This window comes from Kryptolebias marmoratus, linkage group LG5 (genome assembly GCF_001649575.2).
Source record: "Kryptolebias marmoratus isolate JLee-2015 linkage group LG5, ASM164957v2, whole genome shotgun sequence".
Classification (NCBI taxonomy): Eukaryota; Metazoa; Chordata; class Actinopteri; order Cyprinodontiformes; family Rivulidae; genus Kryptolebias; species Kryptolebias marmoratus.
The window spans coordinates 19,554,202-19,564,795 of NC_051434.1; the positions used below are offsets into that span (position 1 = coordinate 19,554,202).

The 10,594-nt window shown below is 38.9% G+C and overlaps 1 protein-coding gene across 2 annotated transcripts in view; it reads right to left on the reverse strand.

The window, feature by feature from the left end:
- Window positions 1–9,851, reverse strand: part of thsd7aa (thrombospondin, type I, domain containing 7Aa) — a 119,724-nt gene extending 109,873 nt beyond the window's left edge. For both annotated transcript variants that reach the window (XM_017430699.3, XM_037975817.1), the window contains exon 1: window positions 9,416–9,851. In XM_017430699.3, coding sequence (XP_017286188.1) covers window positions 9,416–9,569 — 154 coding nt within the window. In that variant the 5' untranslated portion in view covers window positions 9,570–9,851. The remainder of the gene's footprint in view (window positions 1–9,415) is intronic.
- Between the last annotated feature and the right edge of the window lie 743 nt (window positions 9,852–10,594).

Below are 10,594 nucleotides of genomic sequence, written 5' to 3' on the forward strand. Positions count from 1 at the left end.
GTTTATTCATTGTCACGTGCTGTTTTTATTTTGTTTTTTAATTATGTAAAGTACCTTGAAATGCCTTGCTGCTGAAATGTGCTATACAAATAAAATTTGATTTGATTTGATTTTGATTCCTGCCAGTGAACCTGTATGAATTAAACATTTAAGTTTGATTAACCTCTGTCTGATTGGGGTATAACAGTACGGCTCAGCACGTACATCAGTTTTAAGATCACAGCATACAGGTTTTGGTACAACGAGGAGAAGAAAAAACAGGAGCTAAATGCAACTTTTTTCTCCACATGCATTAAACAGACAATAGAACTTTACCCAATTAAAAAGGAATAAGATTTGTTGATGTTGCTACTACAGTTTCCATTTTAGATTGTTTTTTTTTTCATTTGACAAAAGAGCCTTTCTTCTTTTTTTACCAGTTTTCACCAAATAGAGGCAAATGTGTCGATATATTCATTACAGAAACTTTGTGCGGAGTAGTTAGGGAACAATTTGTGTCAAATTAAATGTTAAACAACCACCTTACCCCAGTGGTGTCCAATCCTGGTCCTGGAGTCACCATCCTGCATGGTTTAAATGTTTCCCTGCTCTTAAGCAAGTTCTTCAAGTTCTGCAGAAGCATGTCATTCACTTAGTCATTCAAATCAGGTGTCAGATCAGAGAAAAAACTAAAACCTGCAGGATAGTGGCCCTCCAGGACCAGGATTGAACACCACTGCCTTACCCAATGACTCGCTTGAAATGCTGATATTACAAATTATAGCTGCAGAAACTAATAGTGAGACCAAAAGCAAAACAAAATTCAAAGAAAAAAGTAATAAAATATATAAGTTCTAAATTCTGAGATATATATAGTGCTAACTTTAAATATTTTAATTATTAAAATTAATTTAACTGTAAAGGTTACCACTTGATATCTAGCTGCTGTGTCTCCTGTTCAGGTTAGTCCCACTGACAGTATATTAAGTTCAAACTGTCCACTCATCCACTAGTTTACTACATTATTAGTCAACCATTACAGTACAAACTTTCAACTGTAATTTTTCATCCACTAGTGCCCCAGTAACTCGTTATGGGGTACAATAAAAGTAGAGCACAGAAGTTGTACCCGACATTAGAGGGAGAAGACCAGCAGGCTAATCTAGCCTAATTCGGTCTTGTTGACTTAATTCAATGGAATCCTTCTTCATTATAAATCGTCATTTCAGTGGTCGGTAAAAAGCCATTTTCTTTGCATAGAAGCATTTATGTAAAGTTTGCAAATGAATCGAGGATATTTACTTTTTACTATCTAGACATCTTTAATATAAAGTCTCTCATCTCCTTCTCTGTGCAAACTGCCAAACTTGAGAAATTATTAGAAAAATTAAACTATGTTTTAAATTTTTAAGTCTAAATAGAAAACATGTCCAAGATGTGTTGTAAACAACAGAGAAATTTAAAAACCGCTTTAATGCTGTGTGGCTCATTCTTACTCTTTGTACACATACTGTGCTACTACACCTCTAAAAACAGTTGTTCTGTATAGAAATATATTTGTGGGTGATAATTCAGAATCCTGGTGCAAGTAAAAACTGCAATATAGCCTAATAACTGCTGCAGTTCATAACTGGGTATTAAACCTCCAGCCCCTATTACGTGGACCATCTAATCGCCATGGAAAATTGGTTTGTGCAACACAAAAACAAACCCTTGCTACAACAGCGTCTAAAATTTTGTTCCACCGGCCAGTTTTTACGACTGAAAAATATGGTAAAATACAAACAGGAGGAGTCCCCACTTCATCATCACATCACGGGGTGTGGGGGGTGAGAACCAGAGATGTAAACAGATGGTACCTTACCAAAATATAAAAATAAACCTCAGATATTTTTTTTTCTAGCTGTCAACTCCTGTTGATTTACATAGTTCTCATCTTGTATGTTTAAATATTCATTTTTCTAATATGTTTGGTTGTGATTAGTTATGTGATGCTTAAAAAAGGTCATATGATATGATTATGTGAGGGTGAGGTGTGACTTTCAGCCCCACATTGTGAGTGAGAAGATTCTAAAAATACTTATGTGTCTAAATGACGTATTGTGGCTTCACTTTGTACAACGAAAGAAGATGGAGACGCATCATCCATCTTTACATCCAGTATTCGGTTTGTTTTTTTTAAAACAGTTCTTGTTCAACACAATCATTTCAGCCACAGCTCATTGATCAGATATAGGAGTGCAATGTTAAAGAAGCACATTTCCGGCACCTTGACATTAGAAATACTCTTTGGGCACCAAATTTAATTGACCTCCACCTTATCTGAACCTTATTAAATTACCAGCGTAAATGGCTGAGTGAGGCTCTCAACACTCGATTGTGAAAAACTGCTGTATTTCCGCCTCCAGTCTCGTCTCCTTTACGCCAGACCTCTTTCAATTCTAAGGTGAAAGGTCACCTTGGACAAAGTGAAGGCGACAGCGCGTACGAGTGAGTGGTGGGGGATTTGAAAGAAAGAGCGGGCCATGTGTCTGCCTTTTGTGTGCCACATGGACAGGAGCATCTGCAGCAGAGGGTGTCAACGGTCGATGACACTGCCTTGATTTCTATGTAGATTAGTGTTCTTGTTTTTAATGGCTCTTTAGGACCTTTTCTTCTAAGACTGCCAACCTCATCAGTACCAGATGTCATTATGTGGTCCAAAAACTGGTGCTAATGAGGCAAACCCTTAATTCTTCTGTCTCGCTTCGGATTAGGGCTAAGACATAAATTGAAGGTAAGACTGTTGTGGCATGCAGAATTCAATAATTGACAAGCTTGGCCTTGGGTTAGGGTGCACACAATTGATAGTTAGGATAATAGAGAATCTCTGCAGAAATCTGTGTGGAAAAAAACAAAATAGAAAGTAAAAGCAGGGGGACAAATTTGTATAACCCTAAACAGCTTGCTCTTTCTGAGGATGACTTGACAGGGGACCTGCCCGACTAGTTTCCATCAGTCATTGTTTTAGGTTTGCTGTCGTGTGGGACTCCAGGACATGTCCAGCCCCATGGTGTACACTGACAGTAGAGGGGATGGGTACAAGTTAGCTTGGAGAAAACAATGACTGCACTTTGATAGTTCTGTGAAACAACAAAAGGGTTTTCAGGACAGCAGGAAGCCTGAGCAGCCACTGCAGCTTCTTAGTTCCTATTGTTCTAATACCCTCTGAATATTCAGCCAAATAAATACAAAGGCGTTTTCAAAGTTAACTCCACAAAACATATAACCCTGGGTTGGACCAGTTTTGGTACAGGTTTTACTCTACTTATTGCCTTGTAACTTCTGAGACTGAAATCTGAGCCCCAGCCACCTACAACTATGGCTAACATAAACTTGGTACAGGAAGTGCAAAAATGGTTCTACTAAAACATTACTTAAAAATACGTTTACGCAAAGGAACATTTTCAGATATTTTTTATTTTGTGTTTGTGAAAAGAACTCTTATGAAACTTCATGAATGCTGAGGTCTGAACTTCAGCTTGTCCCCATCTCCACGGGTAACTACACAAGTGGCAGATTACACCCTGGACAGGTCACCGGCCCACCACAGAGCCACAAAGACATTAAATCAACCTAACATGCATGTTTTTGGACAGTGGAAGAAAACCAGGGTATTCGGACAAATCCACACATTCAAACTTCAAGCAGAATGGCCCCAGGAAGCGTGGGAAGTCAAACCCACGGCCATGGCAACATTGTGCTCCACCGTTTGGCCTCCAATCGAAATCTTTTCTTTTAAAATTCAAACTTTTTCCTGACTTTCAATGTGAAGAAGCCCACTAACCCTTATGATAGCTGGGTGATGGCAGGCCTATACACTGCCAGTGTGAAGCCCAAATGTTACCAGTTTCTATGAGCTTTAAACCTAATAAGGCTGGTTTTATCTTTGTTACTTGAACAAACGGCCAACGGCTCCAGTTGGCAACGTTGAATGACTTTCTCTTCTAGAGTAACCAGCTGGTTTGATCTGAGAGACCTTCAGAACAACTTAATGCTGAAGAGAGTTACATTATTTGACTTAACAACAGGATCTGCTCATGTGTGTACATGTACTGCTCTGTAAGTCTGCAGCACACTGACCTATTATTGATCAGATATATGGCAGTGGGCCTTGCTTTAAACATCATTGTAAAATCAAAGGCCCATCCATTAAGCATCAAAGTGAAGCCTTACACCAAGGTATAGATTTTATTAAAGCAAGGCACTGACCTCATCGGGTTTTGAAAATGACCAAGATGAAACTTCTAAGAGAGTAAGAGTTTTTCTACTTATGTTGCTGTTTGTCAAAAATTTAAGAAAAAATGGAGTAAATGAGAGCAGTTTATTGGGAATTCAACCATAATTTATAAAGATATATGAGTACAGGTGTCAAGGTCAAGGTGTATCGTGGTGTTAAAAGCTCACTATGACAAAACCACTCATTTCTTTTGTTGTATCATTTCTACATGTCAGCACAGCTCATCTGAATATGATCTTGTCACCAAGTTTTGCTTTAACGCTCTCCCCTAAATGACTCGACTTCTGTTGACTCTCCACACAGCTTTTAGTCACAGTTTCTTTTCAGAAGAAGAACCTTTAACCTTTAAGAACCGTTTCTCTTTCCACCTGTCGTCTCTGATACCATCGTTCTCCCTCTAACTCTTTTTACATCTGGAGATTATTTTGTCGACTCACTCTCGCCCGCACCGAGACTGTCTGAATTGAATTTTTCATTGTTCGAATGTAAACAAAGGGCTCATAATTGTTGGTAACAAAACACAATTCTGCTGATTTTGCTCAATTATTACAAATTATGTGGTACAGTTTTGGTAGCAAATGATGAGTATGTTGTTGTTATTTGTATCATCAATGATACACATATGCAAAAAAAAAATCAAATATAAAATATTGCATTTTGACAGCGATTATGGCTTTAAAAGAGAAACATCAGCTCCCTAAGTAAACAGCACATATTTCTATGATGAACTGTCTACAGTGTAATTCAACAAGCTGTTCATGGTGGATTATGTTTATAATATCCTCTGCAACCTTGTATATTAAAAAATTATGTTTAAAACAGCTTTCTGACTCCCTGGTGTTAAATTTGAAAACTAATCTCAGCACTTGTGATTACATTTTTTTTAAATTGCCTTGATATTAAATGTCATTGTAAATTAAAAGGTTGTAAGGAAAAAATAAACTGTGAAGATGTTCACTTGTGTTCGGTATGTCTTGTTTTTTACATCTGTGCATTAAAATTAAAATAACTATGAAGAAAATTAAACCAAGTACTATTACACGATTGTACCTATAATATCTGTTCTTGAATAAATCGTGTTTTAAAATTTGTGTTTTTAATATCCTGTAAATTGGGATTTTTTTTGCTGAAGGTTATCACGTTGTCAGAATCCCATATGATGTGATCAGTGTGAGCCAAACTTTAAGCTCATTTTTGTGAGAACTGGAAGACCCCCATCCTTCCAGTCGGCCCGACCATACCTGCACCAGCAGCACAGTTTATACCACTGTCATCATTCCAGTCAACACCAGTGGGATGAAGAAAAACATCATTTATACGATCATTGTCCTTGTCGCTACTTGCTTCAGCTCCGCCGTGTACAGCAGCATCCATCATGGCTCTGGTAACGCTTGAGCCGAACTCTGGCTCGAACAGGTAAGATTGTCAAAATCCACTTTTCTGCCAAAGCGTTTATTCATGTCAGCCAATCGCAAAGACCCTCACTGTCTATGTTGTATTACCAATCCAAATACACACCATTTACAATTAGGGTTTGTTTTTGTTTTTTTTACTTGCATTTTAAAAAATCTTATATCTCTGTGAAATCCTGCAATGAAAAGCCATTCTCCATGACCCAGTTGTGATTTATATATTGTTATACAGTTATTAGAGAAAATAATTACACCCTTTACTAATAACTTTATGTTAAATGTGAGCTTTATCACCAACATGCATCCATGTAGCGATGATGCTGACTCCCACTGCCTTTATGTATGATCCTTAGAAAAACCAAAGTCAGTCAAATTTAATGGAAAGCCCAAGTTATCACCAAGTTTACAAGACATTAACATGTATCCAGTGTTCTGTGCTTCTATACAACTTCATCTTTACCATTATCACCTTCAGGTTTGTATTACTGCTAGCCAAAGGCAGCAAGGAATCTTATCACAAAATGTCCCATTTCAAATCACACAAACACTCGAGCCTCTAGTAATGGTTCACCTCGAAACTCAACACTGCTGCTACTGTCCTCTGTCAGCCAAGCAAACCAAAGCATCAGGGAGCCAAGAGTCGGCACAGCTAGGCCGGAGGAAACACATAAACACGTTTATACTGTATCTAGGTTAACTTTGTCTGGCCAATCTGCTCTGGTTTCTCTATCCTTAATCTCCTCCCCTGCTTTAACATGCTGGGAGGTAGAGCTCATAATACTAGGGGAGGATTTTCTTTGCACAGGGTGTGAACAATGAAGCTGGTATACAACAACAAATCAGGAGGCAGGGACAGAAATAATCATCGGGGGTGCAACAATGAAGATTATGCATTTGTTTGTTGTTTGTTTTCCGAATTTAGATTTGGCAGTCAATGTCAAAAATGTGTCCAGAATTAAGGGGGAGTTGGATTATCTGTATTTCCTCTCACAGAGTTGGAAAAAAAAACAAACTTAAAAAAAAGATTTAAATGAATTTTTAAATAAATATTCTATCACAAGGTAATTTAAAATGCTCTCTGACGTGGCATTCTGATACAAGGTGCCCAACACCTAACTGATTTTCTTTTAGCTTTTTTTAATTATTTGGTATATTTATTTTCTCAATATTGTTTGTGTATTCAAAGAAGTAATCCAGCAGCTGAACATTTCTGTTCAGTATATTATGTACAAACAATTCTGCTATACTATATGTAGATATTTCACTTTTCATACTTGCTGAAAACACTGCTTACTAACTTAGTTTTAATATATTATTTCAACACCGAAGTCATAGACAGGTCTGACATTCTGCTGGTTTTATGAAAAAAAAAACGTTGCGGTGATGTAAAGTAAATGTCATGGCAAGAGCACTGCAATAAAGATTCAGACCCCATCTACAGTATCCAAAAAAATATTTTAAACAATTAGGGTTTTTCTTAGTTTATTACTTTTCTTTTTGTCCACACGTGCTAACAGAATTCATGAATAACCATGTGCACCTCTAGGTGGCGAGTAAGTCTATATTGACGCCAAATCAAAGTGCAGAGAAAGAACATGCTTCGCTTGGCTAAAGATTTTCCTAAAACTTATCTTCTTCCAAATTTTTACCATCTCCTCTCAGGTATTAATCATTTCAGCACACAGTCAAAGTTTGATAGCGACAAGATCAGGATAAAGTGAAAAAAACAGTAAAAATATCTTCATTGTCATTTTAATTTCTAGAGCAGAAAGGTATTGTAATTGCAACATAACTGAAAAACTCTATTTTAAGTCCACACAGATACACCGATACTGAATTTCTACTCCATTTGAGTGTGAAATGGAGGTGCAAATGCAGCAGATTAAAAATATCCGGAGTACTGTAGACAGGCCCTCAGTGTCTGAAATAAACTCACTATAATGCCAAATGCAACAATTAACAGTTAATTTTATAAATTATGTAGTTTACTGTATACACCAGAGTCCTAAATCTGACAAAAGATTAGTTTTTTGAAGGTATTCCTTTAAGGCATTTGAGGTTATTTTGTGAAACTAGCTTCAATAAATTAAATCATCTGAACATGAGGGCAATTTTTAAAAATAATTACAACAAAACACTCCAATTTCAGTGCATGTGTTGTAAAATTATGGGAATTTCCTGCTTAGACCAGTAGAACTAACCAAAATGAGGACACTGGGCTACTGAGAAGGAGGCGTGGTGGTGGTGGCAGGTGGGGGGAGTCCCCTCTGCTTTTGTTTATCCTGGAAACATATTACTATGTGAACACAGCAACTCTTGTGACCCCTTTTATTGCAACTTTATGTGAAGAAGCATTGCGGATTATAAAGGTCAGCCCCACATAAAACAGCCTGCTCATAAATATGGGAGCTGATAAAAAACACGCTGTTATCCTGCCCACCCCCTCGTTTAGTTCTGTCAATTTACACTGCTATTATCACAGGAAACTTGTGTTGCAGATGTAGTCAAACAGGCATTAAAAACAAGCTTTTTTCATAAATAAATAAACTCAAGACGTGCACTCATTTCGTCCTCTTGCCTACCCAAAAACGATTGCTGTATATGTTACATGTGGGGAAGCGTTTTATTGATCCCGCATATGGGTTGAGTTGTATTCCCAGGACTTTTTTAATTGATCCGACCCAACTCAGGTTGGGAGGTTCAGGGCGGTGGCGGTGGTGGGGGAAGCAGGTTGTGTTGCAGAATCGCCGTGAAACCCATACAAAGATAAGGAGAAACTGAAAGATTAAACAGTAGAGAAAGAGAACATTGATCTCCAGCTGCACCCAAAGGGCACTTCTATCCTGATGGATCAATGGAGATCCATACTCCTACTCCTGCTTCCCATGATTACTCCGCTGGCCTCCTCCCCTCTTCTCGGCTCTGATCACTGGACCGTGCATTAGTATTGTCCTTCTGACCATGTGCTGCCCTCCCACGATAAATTAGACTTGGTCAGCACCACCCAAAACAGCAGAAGGAGGAAGCCTTGGATTGCACTGCCCTCACAGAAGAGCATCTGGACACATATATATATATCTATCTCCCCTTCTTGGATACTTTAACTCAAATAAATCCCCTGCATCATTAACACTAAAACCCTAAGAGGCGGTTGCACTGTCTACTTTTCTGCTTTTCCCCTTAGAAAAAAAAAACACATGCAGCTATATTACATATCCATTTTCTCATCAGTGGCACACACACACTGGACTGTGATAAATGAGTCCAATAGTAGCACACGGCAGTTGAGGAGTCCCAGCTGCCACCGCTCATTCTGGAGAAAGCACAGCCGAAGAGCAGGCTCCACACCTCACACCTCCAACACCCATTTGGGGGTCAAGAGCCATTCCCTTCAGGGACTGCAGTAAATATGTTACCACATTAGATTGTTGAAGATGGCTTCAATCACACGCTGAGAAAACGGCTCAGAGATAAACTTCTGCTTTGAATGAATTCTGCTGTCATTTGCAGAAAAACTACAAAGTAATCCAAAAAGTCAAGTATAGATTTACTGCAAATCAGTTGAGCAAAAAGCACAACAAGAACACTGACGGGGCTCATTTGCTGTCCTTCATCTTGTTATGTGCAAATTTACATATTATCACATTATAGCATCAAGAGAGTAAGGGTACTAGTGGATGGGACATTGAACTGGGAATCCCCAGGACCAGGAGGTGGTGAAAGAAGAAATGATGATGGACCATACCTGTTTTCCAGATGTACAACGGTTTAGTTTCTGCTGCAGTTTGGGCACCGAGTGCCCACATGGAGCAAAAGAGCAGCGCTAACCTCCAAATAAAGGGGAACAGTGGTTGTTTTGAAAACCCCACCACAATCACAGCTCGGCCAGGCAACCCCATAGTCCCCCCGCTCGTAGTTCCCAATGCAGTCGGGAGGAAAATGCAAGCCTGGCCAAGACAGTGGAGAACTCAAGTGTCTTTTCTCCTTTGTCCACAACAATAGTGGGTCCAAGTGGAAATAATCCTGGGCAAACAAAGCTGAGCTCTACTAACGTTTTCCCCTTTTCTTTTTTGCTTTCTCTATCCTGGCGTCTTAATGGGAAAGAATGAGCTCGGGCATCAACAAAACAGGGAACAATGGATCGCAAAGCCCAGCCTGCTGCTGCTGCATGCCGGTTTGATGCAGAGCCTCCCTCTTTCTGTGTTTCTCTCTCTCTCTCTCTCTCTCTCTCTCACACACACACACAGACACATGCCCACATGCTCACCCGCTCATCCCTCCCTCCTTCTTCTCCCCCTTCGTCTCTCAAGCCCTTTCAAACGACCCAGTGAAGCTGTTCTGCACTCCCGATTGAAGTGTGTTAAAGAAATTTTAAAAATAAAGACAGAGTCGATGAATTCCATTAAGTTCATTTTACTTGCAGCAAGGAGACAAGTCAGTACAACAGCAGTTGTATGGAGGGGCAGTCCCTCACAGCTCATTTTTAAGCACAACTAACATTACAACAAAGTTACAGATCATTGAATTTTGTCTCCCCCCGTGAGCCCAATTGTAATATTGTTGAGTAGCTTATCTCCTCTTCAGAATGTGAACCTTTTAGGCGCATAAACCTCCCGTTTCCTGCAGCTGCATCACATCCAGTTTTTTTTTTTTTTTTTTCCCGTACAGTTTCACTACGTCACAAGTCAATGTTGGAGGGCAACAAGCATTTATTAACATCATTTTCATTACAAAGTGCAAGGTGGAAATGTTTGGTTTGCTCATTAAAACATAGCCCATAAGATATAATGTGCTGGCAGTTTTCTGTATTTTAAAATGGGTATCCCTTAAAAAAAACGCACTCTCTGTAGCTTTAATTTCAAATTTAGCTTTTCTGACTAGACTTGGCATTTAAATGGTTGAGTTGTAGGCATTACAACTGGTC